The 14,873-nt window shown below is 44.3% G+C and overlaps 1 protein-coding gene and 1 pseudogene across 2 annotated transcripts; one reads left to right on the top strand and one right to left on the bottom strand.

The window, feature by feature from the left end:
- The first annotated feature begins 167 nt into the window (after window positions 1-167).
- LOC118389352 (retinol dehydrogenase 10-B-like) lies at window positions 168-5,411 on the top strand (annotated as a pseudogene).
- A 1,499-nt stretch (window positions 5,412-6,910) lies between these two features.
- On the bottom strand, window positions 6,911-14,637 carry LOC118388799 (double-stranded RNA-binding protein Staufen homolog 1-like). Of its 2 annotated transcripts, none has more exons than XM_035778273.2 (16): window positions 14,419-14,637; window positions 13,117-13,438; window positions 12,902-13,023; window positions 12,442-12,592; window positions 12,058-12,211; window positions 11,804-11,978; window positions 11,287-11,379; window positions 10,911-11,129; window positions 10,490-10,633; window positions 10,112-10,258; window positions 9,858-9,936; window positions 9,422-9,579; window positions 8,743-8,910; window positions 8,510-8,632; window positions 8,183-8,277; window positions 6,911-7,987 (listed from the first exon to the last, which is right to left on the bottom strand). In XM_035778273.2, exons 2-16 carry the CDS (start codon window positions 13,310-13,312, stop codon window positions 7,891-7,893), a joined length of 2,121 nt encoding a protein of 706 aa, XP_035634166.2. In that variant the 5' UTR covers window positions 13,313-13,438; window positions 14,419-14,637; the 3' UTR covers window positions 6,911-7,890. The 2 variants fall into 2 exon arrangements, with proteins under 2 accessions (XP_035634166.2, XP_035634164.2); XM_035778271.2 differs by having other exon boundaries at window positions 12,058-12,214.
- Between the last annotated feature and the right edge of the window lie 236 nt (window positions 14,638-14,873).

Here is a 14,873-nt window from a genome sequence, read left to right on the forward strand (position 1 = left end):
TCGCTCTCAAACTACTTCTGTTCTTGTCTCCATGTTTCTGTATCGAGCATCTTATCAGATCTCTCTCGTTAACCAGTAACACCTGGAGGTGAATCAGACACCACCACCCATCCAGCCGAAACCACCACCACACAATCTAGCCAATCAATTTAGCCTTTTATGTCATAATGAATAAGAGAGGGGACCTGATCCTAGACCTGCATTCCTTCTCCGAGATACTTTACGAATATGGGCCCAAATGTATTATGTAAGTTGATCAGCGGTTTGTATCAGAGGTTTCTTTTTAAGGGCACCTCTCACCTCATTTAATGACTGACAAGTATGTTGACTAATTCCTTTTAGGTAATATACTACATTATCTCATGTTTACATAGTCCAGCTTCTTAAAAGCATGTTGCATTATAAGGTATTATCATAGCCCTTATCCTGACTCACAATATAAAAACATATCAACTACAAAACCTAAATCAAGATTACAGCATTGAGGAAAACTGGGTTTGATTTGATTATCCCCACAGGTGTAATGATTAAACGCTTACTCAGGCATTTACGGCCTATCCTGCCTTCCCACTGGCCTGAGGATGACTTGGCTGGTTGGCACACCCATCAGGCAGCACTACTTGCCAACAAGGCAGCCTGAGCCTTGGATTCAAATCACCTGATTTACAAGCCAAGATTTAGACCTATGGCAAATGGAGGCTTTGATAAGTTATTTGCATCGTTTTCAAGTCTATCCCAACAGATGTCAGGCCACACCAGCCAATCTGTAGTTTCATATAAAGTTGACCTGGTTCCAGTACTGTAAGCGAAGGAGCGTGTCTGTTAATGATTATTTATCTGACTGGGCCAGCCAGTTGTCATTCAAGGTGTTTACTTCAGACACGATCCTTCGCTTTTGTTCAACCACACCTTGATGAATAGTCTGGCTGACACCAGCTCTTACTCTTCACTGTGTAGTCATGTGGGTCGCGCCCGCCAGGCTGGTTCCCCTCCCATAACCCTCTGCAAAGTAATTACCTTAAATAGCCTTCAGTCTTTACATTCAGATTGCCCAACCCTGATTCACGTGCTTGCGTTTGTGTCTTGTATTTCCATTTGTTCAGTCAGTCGACACGTGTCTGTAACCTTAACTTCATGTTAGATGCTTTGGAGATTTAAGGTTAAACACGGGAGGTAGTGTTCACCTAAACAATGCAGGAACTTTCTAGAAACATATGTAAGCAGACAGAATGTAAGCATCTATAATAAGGTTTACAGTTCATGTATGCATAATCTTCTTATGACATTCACATTTCATACATTCTGGCTAGTGACTACAGTACTCAACACTAATACTGCAGTACTCAACACCGTGAGAAGAGAAATAGTTGAGAATAAGTTGAGAATATATTTTTTTTATCTATAACCTTGAACGAGTCCAGTAAGCCTGCCATTTGCTGTCATATATTGCAAGTGTGTGTGACGATAGGGTCAAATGGGGTTGAAAGTGTATGTGCATGTTGATACTGTAAGCATCATAAAACTATTAGACATAATGGCAGATATCTATTTGAATTATTTCTTATTGACAAAATCAATAGTGTTGGTACCGTCATTAAAAAAAAAAAAAGTTCTTAACTGCCTGGTGAAATAAACGTGTTTCTTATTTGCACATAAGAAAATTGGGCTGAGAATTCCTCAGCCCAATTTTCTAAAGTAATAATTAATATGCAGTACATGGTGTCCCTCTCAACAAACATGTTTTTTTATAGGGGGCTCAAGGAGGTATTTACGCAATAAGGCCCGAGGGGGTGTGGTATATTGCCAATATACCACAGCAAAGGGCTGTTCATATGCACGACCCAACGCGGAGTGCTGAATATACAGCCTTTAGCCGTTGTATATAGGCCATATACCACAAACCCCTGAGGTGCCTTATTGCTATTATAAACTGGTTACCAATGTAATTAGAGAAGTAAAAATAACTATTTTATCTAACCCGTGGTGTACCGTCTGATTTACCACGGTTCTCAGCCAATCAGCATTCAGGGCTCGAATCACTCAATTTATAATTCCTTTTAACCTAATCCTGAAGGAGTGGTTAAATAAAGTGAGAAGGCAGGCCGGAGTCACAGAGTAGAGCAGAGGGAGGGTAACATGCGCCAGTTTGGCTGTCTGCACCTTTAGCGTTCTCAGTTAGAATACTCCGTAGACTCTCAGATACACTTTTATTTTCTACCTTTTATTTAACGAGACAGTTCAGAACAAAGTCCTTGCATCTGAGCACAACAGACCTTAGCTAGCTGCTTTCATACTTGAACATAACACACAACTGTAAAGTAAGGACATCAAACCCCCAGGACCACCAGAGAAGATCATCTTTCTGATGTACCTCCAGATGATGCTCCGGGATGTGATCTACTTTATCCAGCGTGGATCCGTGCGGATCGTCTTCCGGCCGCTCACTATGCCCATCGACGGCTGAGCTTGTCCTAATCACAGGGTCAGGGGGCGCCTTGGGACGTCTCTTCGCCCTGGAGTTCACCAAACACGGGGCAGAGGTGGTGCTATGGGACGTCAACACTAACAACAACGAGGAGACTGTCAGGTTAGTGAGGGAGGCGGGGGGCAAGGCGCAGCCCTACAGGGTGGACGTGACCAACCGGGTGGAGGTGTACCGCACGGTGGACGAGGTGCGGACGGACCTGGGCCGTAATGTCACCATGCTGGTGAACAACGCCGGGGTGGTTGCCAGAGAATGGCTGATGGACTGTCAGGATTAGCTGGTGGAGAGGACCATGAAGGTCAACTGTCACGCCCTCTTCTGGGTAAGACTGCTGCTGCTACCGTTATTACTCTGTGAGCCAGATAACACTTTATAGAACGGGGCCTTGGGACTCTTATCAGCTGGTTTAGGGAGAGGGTGGCATGCGGCTATCATCCAACTGTAGTCTCAGAACCCCGAACCAAATCTGGTGTTTGCTGGCCAGCTACTTGACATTTGTGGTCCTTCTGTAGCTCAGTTGGTAGAGCATGGCGCTTGTAATGCCAGGGTAGTGGGTTCAATTCCCGGGACCACCCATACGTAGAATGTATGCACACATGACTGTAAGTCGCTTTGGATAAAAGCGTCCGCTAAATGGCATATATTATTATTATTATTATTATTTGACATTCTGTACATCTTAACAGTCTGTCACAAGAGACTAATCACCCTGTGATACACTGTAGGGATGATGAAAGTTCAATTCTGTCTATATAGTACCATATAGTTCTGTTATCAGTCAGGCTTTAGGATGTGGGCTTGAGGTTTCCATGATTGATTGTTATTGATGATAATCAGACGGATTATTGGAATCTATAAATATACAAGCTCCCATCACCAGCAAATAGCATCATTTTGCACAAGTTTGATATGCAATGTCAAGTTAGTAATAGGTTATAGGTTAGTAATAGTAATAGGTTTTATGTACAAATGTTTCTCAGAGCAGGATCCTACAGACTGCATTTACACAGGCAACCCAATTCTGATATTTTTCCACTAATTGGTCTTTTGACCAATCAGATATTTCAGATATTTTTCCAATAATTGGGAAAAATGTCAGAATTGGGCTGCCTGTGCAAATGCAGCCATAGTGTTACAAGGGCTATATGGGTAACATGAAGAAGACAAACCTACTGGTATGTGAAAACAGACTATTAGACTATAACTCGGAAAATATGAAGGGTTTAAATTTACTCTTAAATCTTTGCATTGCGAAAGAGACATTTCAAGCCGTTTTATCCCTGTGTGCGTCCGTTTTATCCCTCCCTATACCTCAGCTATAGTCGGACGTATACAGTGCAGTTTATTGTTCTTAATGCGCCACATGACACGTGTGAAATGTACAACTTTAATAAGTTCTTATCCCCTTAGCTGAGCGACAACACAGTGACCCTATTAATGTGACACACACACACACAGCCAATTAAATGGCTAGGGGATTCCCTCCCTGATCCTCTTACAGTGGGGAACAGTAAGCCTGCTTCACATTAAGCAACTTTTTTAAGAAGCTTAGCGAGGCAGAACTCCAATCAGAACTGCAGTACAATAACACTGCCTCATTTTGCTCATTCAAAATGTTCATGGACTATTTCGATATTAATCTCATTATTGCGACTCCTGATAGTCAGTAATTGTGTTCATCGAATAACAGTCTCTTTGTTTGTGTGTGTGTGTTTGTCCATCTGGATGTGTCCCTGCATGCCTGCGTGTGTTTGTCTCTCTGTGTTCTTGCGTGCCTGTGTGTGTACAAGCAGTGGCGGTTCTAGACCATTTCAACTGGGGGGGCAAGCTGGGGCCAGTTGTACTGTTAGAGGGGCCAGTTACATTAGACGTTATTGTTGTCATATTGTTTTCTTCACTGCATTGCAGGCATTAGCAGGCAAAATACCATGTTGTTTTTTCCGTCTAATAACGTATATAAAAAAAGAACGATAGCAAAAATGTGTTACCCCCCCCCCCCAGAACCGCTAGTGTGTACATGTCTGTCCATGTTTGTCCTTGCGTGCATGTGTGTGTGCCTGTCTGTGCGTGCGTTTGGACCTGCCTATATGTGTGTGTCACAGATGACAAAGGCCTTCATTCCCCAGATGAAAGAGCAGAACCATGGACACATCATCACTGTCGCAAGCATCCCGGGTCACTTCAGCACTACCTGTGTGGAGGTGAACCAGGGAGGACACATCACCTAAGAGAGAATATTATTATCATAAATATTATTTACCTAAGAATGGTATTACTACAGTTAGTACGGTGTAGTGACATATTGTAGGTAAAAGGGTAGCCTATGGTAAAGTGTAGAGTATCTTAGCCTCTGTAACGTAGCCTACGGTGATGTTCTAAATGTGTTCTGGACCCATATTCACACAGCATCTCAGAGTCGAGTCCCTGATATGCAACCTTTTAGATCATACTGAATAATATTACATGGACAGGATGGACCTGATCCTAGATCAGCACTCTTCCTCTGAGACTTAATGAACATGGGCCCTGACGTCTCAGTGGTGTTTCTGTGTAAGTTTGCGGCGGTGGGCTTCAACGAGTCCCTGGCCCACAAGTTGCTGACTGAGGAATTTGATGGAGTCAAGACCACTCTTGTGTGTCCCCATATTGTAGACACGGGGCATGTTTGACGGGTGAAAGATCCGGTGAGAGAAAGTATGGGCTGGAGAAAGGGCGGCACTAAAGAGGGAATAAGGGCTACTTTGTTACATTGCAGGTGTAAGCCTACTTCATACAATAGTACACAGTAGTGGTTCATCATTTGACACTGAACATAGATAGGCTTACTACAGTATGTTTCAGAATGTTGTAGTAGTACATTTAACAATGTGATGCTGTAAAACTCTTAAGCTCTCTGCTGCATCCCTCAGGGATGAGGTAGTACTGTTCCTGGCACCGCTGGAGCCTGAGTACTGTGTGGAGCAGGCCATGAACGCCATCCTGATCGACCAGCCCCTGGTCTGCATCCCACGCCTCACATACCTGCCCGTCATTTCCCGAGTGTGAGTACACATATTGATTGAATAAACTTTATTGATCACCCACTCACTTCGACAGCTCCTTGGAGCGGTGCAGTGTCTCGACATGTCTCTCCACAACCTCTTCTGGGCCAGGTCGTAATTCAGTTGGTCGGACCATTGATTGATCCCCAGAGCAGAAAGCTGATTTTTCACCAGCAGCACGCTCAGGTGCTCTGATGAAGGCATAACTGCCGAAACGCATTAGCCTGCCAGCCCCAATACAAAGCTGAAATGAGGTGACGTGTTTATCTTTTTTTGATTTTGGAGTGCCACCATTTCAGTGATTTTTTATTTGAGATTTCATTTTTGTCATATATGGCAGAGCACCCAGCTAATAAAGCAATAGTGCGCTCATGTTACCAACTTCACATCAAACGTAGTGTGGCATGATACTGCACACTTCCTCTTCCTGCACGGTTGCCATGGTGACCTATCGGTTCATGGGGTCAGACAAATGCATGCACCCCTTCATTAAGAGCAAGAAGAACAAGCTGACCAATGGAGGACCTACCCTGATTGCCGCTAACTAACTCTCCCTTTCAATTCAGTCTCTAAAGATGAAATCTAAGGGCCAGTTTCACACACATATTAAGCCTAGTGCTGGACTAAAATTCTCCATTGAGAATGTTTTTTAAATTCCAGGAAGAAGCTTAAACTGTGTCCGGGGAACAAACCTTGAGTGGATAGACAAATACTTAATGGGGAAATAAAATGGCCACGCTTTCTTCTCCCAAACTATTCTGCCGACCCTAACTGTAATACTGTGACCGTTGGCCTTCCTGTGAGTATGGCCCAACATAAGGTCAGTCTGCTTTTGTAACACTTAAGTTATTCCCAGGTGGTTTAAGGGCATCGCCAACCATTCCCCTTGACTGGTTTAAAAGCAGGCTGGCGCCATCGGTCCTGTTCAGCTCGCTTTAAGCAACCCCGGAGGACAATGTGAAAAGAAAACATCTGAGCCAGCACAATAGTGTGAAAAGGTTATGTGTGTGACACCTGTGATTGGTGGTCCTCTGATTGCATGTGATGGAATGGAAGTAATGGTCATTGGCCAGCAATGAAGTCTTGCAGGACATGGTGGTTGTACCATGTGTTTGACAGGTCAATAATAATAATAATAAGTCAGCCGTTTGTTTGGCTTAAACATCCACTGCTGTCACAGTAAAAACACTGAGTGACTGGGTTTGTTTTTCCGTCAATGACATCACAGCCCTATAGGGCTAGACATGCTTTACCAGAAACACACACGTCTGTCGAGAGAGTACAACAAACAAAAAAGTATCTACCTTCCTCTATCCTCATACCATTTTCTCTTGGAACACATGTGCACAAGATGAACAAAAAAAAAATCAAAAATAAAAACGGATGGTTTTGTGCTTTACAGCACACAAGTTTTACTTACATTCCATGGGGAGCAGAGAGGTGGTTTGACACCGAGGGGGGGAATCAACACAGACTTATACTGCCCCGCCATCTTTCAGTGGGGATAGACAACATCACACGCACGAATGCTACAATTAGTCTCAAAACCTTCCCAGTCCTACATGGTAATGTAAATAAGCACTGTTCACTTGTGGTGGTTGTTGTTATAAAGCACTCTAGGAAAATCAACAGTGGTTTGCTAGCTGCATCCTATCCTTCTATGGGGTAACATACTTCACAAGTAAACACTATTGTAACAACTATTGTAGACCTGGGTTCAAAAGCCATTTGAAATCATTACAAATACTTTAGTTGGGATTGATTGAGCTTGCCTGGCACAATGGAACCAATGGAATAGTGGCAAAACTGCAAACCAGTCCATCTGGCACGCCAGTCAGACTAAAGCAAACGCTGAAAATATTTGAAATATTTCAAAAATGTATTTGAAGCCATGTTTGTGAACAACCCGCCAAGAATTCCAGGCCCCGGGTTAAAGAACAATAAAACATTTAAAAATGAGAGAAAGAAAGTCGTTAACATTAAAGGGGAAAAAAAGAGAGAAAACACTTCTACTCAAAAACAAAGCTTCTTTTCACAGTTAACATTATCCCATTCCATCTCAACAGAGCGGACTGCCATTATATCGGATACGATGCAGCTACATTTTCCTACTAAGCAACAAAACAAAATCATAAATGTGTACAATTAAACAACATTAAGAAGGAGGAAATTAAATTAAAACAATTTCTTCTATTAATCTTGTTTAACTGTTAACATTTCAGAACATTTAATATAAACACTAGTGATGCTTTAGAGCCTACAGTTGCCCTGAGCTTCCTGTAGAATTCTAAAACAGCCTATCACAACACAGTGTCAGAGTTTTCTTTTAGTGCTTCTTGCAAACAACCAATGGTGTGCGTCTGTCTACACAGTGCCATCCAGAGTCTGTTGTCCCAAGTTGCTTGAGTTAGCCTGTTTGATGATGAGAGAGTCGCAGCCGTCCATGTCCTGTTTGCCACACCTACAGAAGCAACACAAGACAGATCAGCATTACCAAGTCATACAGACCAAATTCTCCAGTTGGAGGGAAACAAGGATTTCTGAAAAACTTTATAAAGGTTCCCAGATTTGCAACCCTATGAAAAAAATTTATTATTCAACCGTAATAGTGTTCTCGTACTGGTCCACATCTGACCCATCAGACACGTGGTCTTACCCAGAGGTTGGTCCGCTCCCTGTCCTGTCATTGGTCTGCTGCTGGTGCTGCTGCTGGTCCAGCTCTGACAGTAATTTCAGGATACTCAAGGCCGCCTGTGGACCGGATTGGAACATTAGATATAGCCTATATCATAATTTCCCTAGTGCTTGTGCCAATATATATCTGATTTAAAGCATCCGGGTCGTGTTCAGAGGTTACAAGTGAAAAAGGGAAGTAATATTCTGAACATGTCCAATATGCCCCCCCCCCACCAATCTATGAAAATGTTTAGCTACGGTGTGTCCTAATGGACAAGATTCTGGTCTAACCATCAGAGCATCTCACCATGTCGTGACAGGACTCCACGTCCTTGCCAATGCCGTGGCTGATAAGAGGCGGCTGGGAGGAGCAGTTGATCAGCGATACAAATTCATTCTTGTTGTTTTTGGGGAAGTCTTTGTAATCCACCTGCAAAGAAAAAAAGGGGTTTTAATACTAACACTCCAAAATACATGAATAAAAAGTTGTGTCTGAGTGCGTTTGTCCGCACATGCTTGCACGCCTCTGCGTCTGTTTACCTGTAGACCTTGTACGTTGGCTAGGTAGCTGAGCTGTTCGGAGGGTCTGGTCAGGGGTCCGTGAGGTACTAGATGAGCCATACTGTTCTGACTCTTCAGGATGGTATCGGCGGTCAGGGAGGTACCACCGTACAGCAGCTCGTTGGCGATCATGGCCGTCAGGGTGGCCTTAATATAATACCATTAAAAAGGTGCGATAAGCAGAGATCTCTCCACCATTTCCTGCTTGCTAAAATTCTAATAGTATGCCTACTACTTTCAAAACAAACAAGTGTAGAGAATCATTGTACCATCAAAACTGCTGTGAAATATATTTTAAATAACCAAAAACATTGTATTTTCAGCTGTTTGAAGCCAAAAGTAAAAGACGCAAAAACTAAACTTAACAGGACATAGAGAAAAAGAGAACATATCTATTGTTTTTTACACTTGCTGTCAATAAGAATGACAGATCTATAACTAATTTATATGTGCATTTGGTCAGGTTGCCCAAAAAGTTCTACTGCAGCTTTAACAATAATAATGTTTATTTGCATACTGCATATCTTTATGCCAAGACACATTTACATAAAACAGAACATCAAAGGACTAAAAATATATATACAAAGGAAACCAAACTAAAATAACATCAAGGATAATGTTGATAACTAAAACGCACACTAGACACTGACACACACACCTTGGCAGGGTTGGTCCGGGGGCCGTAACCCTTGTTCTGGTGCCCCAGACTGGGGCTGGCCCCTATAGCCTGGGCCACCTCTGCCACCATGGGCAGGATGCCTGCTGGGAGCTGCTGGTGGCTGAGGTAGGGCTGGCGGTAGTTCTCTGCCTTGGAGCCTGAGAGATAGGGGGCGACAGAGAGACAGACATGTAAAACACTGGGAAGGAGAACGGAACACCCATGTAAAAGCTTCCCTGGTTAAAAAAAAAAATCCTAAATCTGTCGTCCCGCACAACACCAAGCCCGCTGGAAGAAGATTGTGAATGACCTATGCTCTATAAAGAGACAAAAGGGTTTAAGTCAAGTAAGTCAAATCCAAAAGCAAAGTCTACTACATAAATCTGAGAACATATCAAAGCATGTGTAGTTCCAACCCTGCCCCTGAACAACTCACCCAGCGACTGGCTCTCTTCTACAGAGCCCGGCTCGAAGAAGGTCACTTTCCTCCCATCTCCATTTTTCTTCTGCAGGACCTTGGGTTACATGATCAACAGAAAAAGCACACGTCAGTTGGCTGCTCAACGGTCATTCAAGTCAACACAAACTACTCTGCTGTGTACTGCTGGCTAGATGAGCACATGAGTAGGCTCTAACTAAACCAGTTGCCTGGCTGGTATGCCTCCGGTGGCTCTTGGGGACATACTGTACCTTTTCGTCCGTTTTGAGCGCAGGTTTGTGGGGCTGAGGCGGAGGCACTTTGAAACCGAGAAGCTCCAGCATCTTCTCTGCTGCGTTCCTCTTCGCTACCTTCTTACTGGGGCCTAAGCCCTCTGCACAATGGCCACACACAGTCACCTGATGACCACAAAGCAGGTCAGAATGAAAATAAAAATTGGCCCCCAAGCCTAGATAGACATACGCAATATGGCACTAAATTGCCCTCTGATAGGATGGGTGTCTTGTTTGACATATTTGTTCACACCTGTCCAATCCCCTCAGACCTCCACAAGTGCTCTAGGCCTAGAGAATAGGCACTGTGGGGTTGATTTGGTCAAGAGCAGGCTAGGCTATTTGAGCCTGTTTTACCTGCATGACGAACTCCCTGCGTCTGGGCAGCCCCCTCTCCGTCATCATGCTGTATTCTGGCTCCTTCTCTTTCTTAGCCTGCTGGATCTGAGCCAGTCTGCTGATGGGGTTCATGCCCTGCCCATACTCTGGACTGGTCTGCAGCTGGGGGGGGCGCGAGAGAGGGATATTTCGCATTACACACAAGAACAAAGATTCCTTAGAAACAATTTTCCAACTCTACAAAAGCTTTCCTCATCACCCTTCCTTTCCCTCCTGTTGCACGTCCCTTTAAAAATGAATATCTTAGAAGCACTTGTTATTTTTTTTAATGACGTACAGTACCTTTATTAACTGTTAGCTAGCAAATTTACCATCTGGGATAACAAAGATGCTTTACTGCTCTCTACACTCCCTGACCTAATCCCCCTGGTCCTTTCACCTTAATAATGGACTTGGTTTTCTTCTTAATGCGTGCTGGCTGAATCTTCTCCACGCTGGGGGACAGCTGGGGCAGTCTCCTCAGTTCCTCCAGCACGGCTGTAGCTGCCAGCTTCTTAGCGATCTTCTTACTCTTGCCCTCGCCCTCGCCACAGAACTCGCCCACCGCCACACACACCATGAAGCTCTTCATGTGAGGCGGGCCTGCCTCCTTCAGAACCTGTGGGTCGGAGGAGGAACGACGTTAAAGACAAAACAAATTAGAAATAGGCGTATCAATGGAAAGGTAGGTCATTGAGAGGACAAATGATTTGTTGAAACTGGACTTGATCAATCTAAATGACTGTTAAGCCAATGCAGGACTATAGCCTAACTACCTCAAAGTTGACAGGCATGTTCCTCTTCAGTGCGATCTCAAACACCTGGCTGATTTCTGATTTATTGAAGTTCTCTGTGTCTTCTCCATTCGTCTGAAATCAACGAAGTTTGTGTCAAAACATTTGTCTTACAGCGGAGTTGCTTTGTGTGGCAGTATTGAGTCACATATGTGTAGTGAGGTGTAGTGATCCATGTAGCAGGTGTTGCCTTATGGGTAAAATACTGTACATTTTCCCAAAGTTCGACCCAACTTTTCCCCAAAATTCCTGTTGGAGGATTCACGAAATCAGAAGGGAATAAGCAAGGAAGGAATCCTAGAAATGGGACTCTTCCAACCAGGATTTCTGGAAAAACCCTGGAACTTTGGAAAAGTTACCAGAATATTCCAACCCTAGCTCTGACCCCAGGCCGCTCTGACCCCAGGCCGCTCTGACCCCAGGCCGCTCTGACCCCAGGCCGCTCTGACCCCCAGGCCGCTCTGACCCCCAGGCCGCTCTGACCCCAGGCCGCTCTGACCTCAGGCAGCTGCTGCAGCAGTATGGGCTCTTTCTGTAGAGTCTTCAGTGCCTTGGCAGCGGCGTCATGTTTGGCAAGCTGCCGCGTGCGCCCCTTCCCGTGGAACTGCTGGCCCCCGATGTTCAGCTCCATGTGGTACAACACCGGCCCCACCGGGGGAAACGGGTAGTAGTACCTGACCACACAGAGAAGACAGGATACGCTCAGGTATAGCTTTTACTGAGATGACACCCCCCACCCCAGAGTGGACATACTGTTGCATGGAGCGTTGGTAAGGCCCCGGGGCCCTGATGTTGTAGTTGAAGTTGGATGGTCTCATCCCAGGGTAGGGGTCTATGGGCTTGTACATAGGCTTCACCCCTAACTTCATACAGAAGGCATTCAGCTCCACCGTGTGTGTCATGCAATCTACTGTGGTAGGACACACACACAGAAAAAACAGAAAACAAACATTACAGAACAATAGGGACCAAAACTTGAATACGCCTGGTGATCAAACTCTTTTGAATGTAGACTACTTAACGCCACTGACTATCAATATTTCCCTTGTCATGACACTTTCATGATACAGCAACTGATGACCTGAGAGCCTCTCAGAAATAAGCACACACACAGGGCCAGGTGTGCTGGGTTCTTGCCTGTGTTGTTGCGGGGGTTGTTCCTCATGCTAGGTTTGGGCAGTGTTGTCTGGGCCAAGGCTGTGGCAGCTGCAGAGTGCTGGGCCTTCTTTATACTGGTCCCCTCTGCCTCCCAGTGCTGATCCCCCAGTGATAACCGCACTGAGAAGATCTGGGGGAGGAAGGAAAGAGACAGAACAGATAGAAGTAGAGAGAGGGATATATCTGTTATTGAAATTAACAAGTATTTAAGAGCAGGGAGGTAGACATTAAAAAGCACAGTGATTACTGATCTCCTAGGGTCATGTCCAGTAGGCAGAAAAAGGCCAGAAATTACAAGGTACTATCTGAAATTAAACATGTCCAACAAGATACATGTACTTTTGTTTTCAGTTGCAAAACCCTTTGCTACAGTGAGTGTAGCCTAATGAACATGACCCATGTTTGCTAGTGAGCTTCAGTGGTTGGGTTGTTGAGTTACCTTGGAATGAGCTGGTCCTTGCTCACAGAGCAGCTTATACTCAGGCTGGATCTTATTGAAACGGGCTAACTCATTCACCAGACACATGGGGGTCTTCTCTTTAGGGTTTGCCATGTTAGATACTAAAAACAAATTAACAAAATTAGATTGTCCATTGAGAGAGGCACAGAAAGAAAGCTTTGGAGCACAAACACAATGCACGCACACCGACAGACCTGTGGAGGTGGGGCTGAATGGAGTGGCTGAGCCCGAGGGCAGGGCTGAGCTCAGGAGCGGGTGACTGGCGCTCTCGGAGGGCAGGGGGCCCGAGGCACAGGGGATACTGTACCCTGGCTGGGGCTGAGACAGCTGCTGCATGGGGCTGGCAGCAGGGCTCGACATAAGGTTACCCGGACACTGGAACTGGGACATACTGGCCAGTTGGGTTTGGTAGAGTCAGGCGGTAGGTAGGTTTAAGTCGAGGTGGGAACTCTTCAGTACTGCAGCGATAGATGTTTAAGGTTTATTTGATTGAGGTAAATGACTGCAAAGCTCCGCCTGAAAAGAGGATAACAAAGACAATGGCTTAGACTTAGAGGGGTAGCTTGTTCCCTGCAATTTAAGGTTACAAGATGGTGCCACATTTGCATGACCACAACAACAAAAAACAGTCAGTGCCTTGCACAACTGGCCTTCAGCTGCCTTTGTAGATCCAGCACTGACAGCAACAACAATACAGATTCATTCATTTGTAACACCTAATAACAACCATACATGGAAATGTCATAGGGGTGCTGTAATTTTGCATCATAAAACTAGAATGAATGGGCCGCAATAAATCCAATAAACCGTAAACTATTTAATCCGTTTCCCTGCAATACAATAACTAGTAACTTAGACATCATCTGGCTGTTGTGACAATCAACAATTCTCTACAGACAGTAGAACTTAATGACCAACTTGCTGAGAGGACACGTTTATAAGAGAAAGTCGTTTGGATGATCTTTGTAAGGTGTGTTCTGCTAGCTGCTTAGCTAGCCAGCCAACTAGCTTTCTGGCTATCCAGCTGAACTAGTTCATGTTAATTTCATATACGAACCTTACATACTAACGTTATATGTATTTTTTGTTTCTGCAAAACGTTGTCAAGTGTCATTGATTGATCCGGTCTTGCTAGACAAGTTATTGCAGTTGTGCCGTTTGTTTGCACGCTTGTCAAGTCCAAGTACCGGCGGTAGCTAGCTAGTTAGCCTAGCCAAAGTATCTGGCTAGGCTAACAATCTAATTATCTGGTCGACGTCAACACATTTGACACTCATGTCACGTTTATTAGCATTTTAAATATTTTTCTAAAACATTCATTAGCTATATATTGCGCAATAAACGGGTATGAATCCGGCATAAATCTGAAGCAGTTCGCTTATCGAACTCCTGCAGGAATTGATGGATCATGGATGTCGAGTCAGGTAGCTCGAGACGCTAGCTAAAAGCAAACTAGCTAAAGTTAGCTAGTCAAGAGGCATCTAATAAAACCTCACCTCGTTATCTTTCTTTCCAGTTTTTGGTTACTCCATTGGATACGTTACTTTAGTGTTGTAGTGGTTTGTTTTTTTGTTTTTGCTCCAACTGTGTAGGGTTTCCCGTGTGATTTTGGATCAAAATGTTGGTAGTGAAGTGGTGGGGAAAAGGCATACAAGGCAAACACTAAAGAGAATGGCCCAATCTTAGCTGTCTCTTCCGGGAAATGACATCGTTCAGCTAAGAGGAAGTATGCTTGGAAAGTGGGCTACTTTGTAGCTAACGAATGAATGAATGATCATATAATATATTTCCTAGTAGACATTTGAGTGCATATCTTGCTACAGACGAGCACACACATAGCTCCAAAGGCTCTGGAACATTTAGTAAAGAAGACATGGTGTTGTCGACTGGTCTCAGATTAGATGTAACATGGTAAACATCAATCTGGGACTCTCAAATTAGTATGCCACAT

This window comes from Oncorhynchus keta, chromosome 10, assembly GCF_023373465.1.
Source record: "Oncorhynchus keta strain PuntledgeMale-10-30-2019 chromosome 10, Oket_V2, whole genome shotgun sequence".
Lineage (NCBI taxonomy): Eukaryota > Metazoa > Chordata > Actinopteri > Salmoniformes > Salmonidae > Oncorhynchus > Oncorhynchus keta.

What these genes read in the sequence shown, in the direction of transcription:
- LOC118388799 (XM_035778271.2), bottom strand. Translation starts at nt 13,312, where the DNA reads ATGTCCCAGTTCCAGTGTCCGGGTAACCTTATGTCGAGCCCTGCTGCC. An exon ending in CAACCCCCGCAACAACACAG is followed by an intron (nt 12,215 to 12,441) that starts GCAAGAACCCAG and finishes GTCCTACCACAG; the next exon opens with TAGATTGCATGACACACACG. An exon ending in GGGAGCGGACCAACCTCTGG is followed by an intron (nt 7,988 to 8,182) that starts GTAAGACCACGT and finishes TTGCTTCTGTAG; the next exon opens with GTGTGGCAAACAGGACATGG.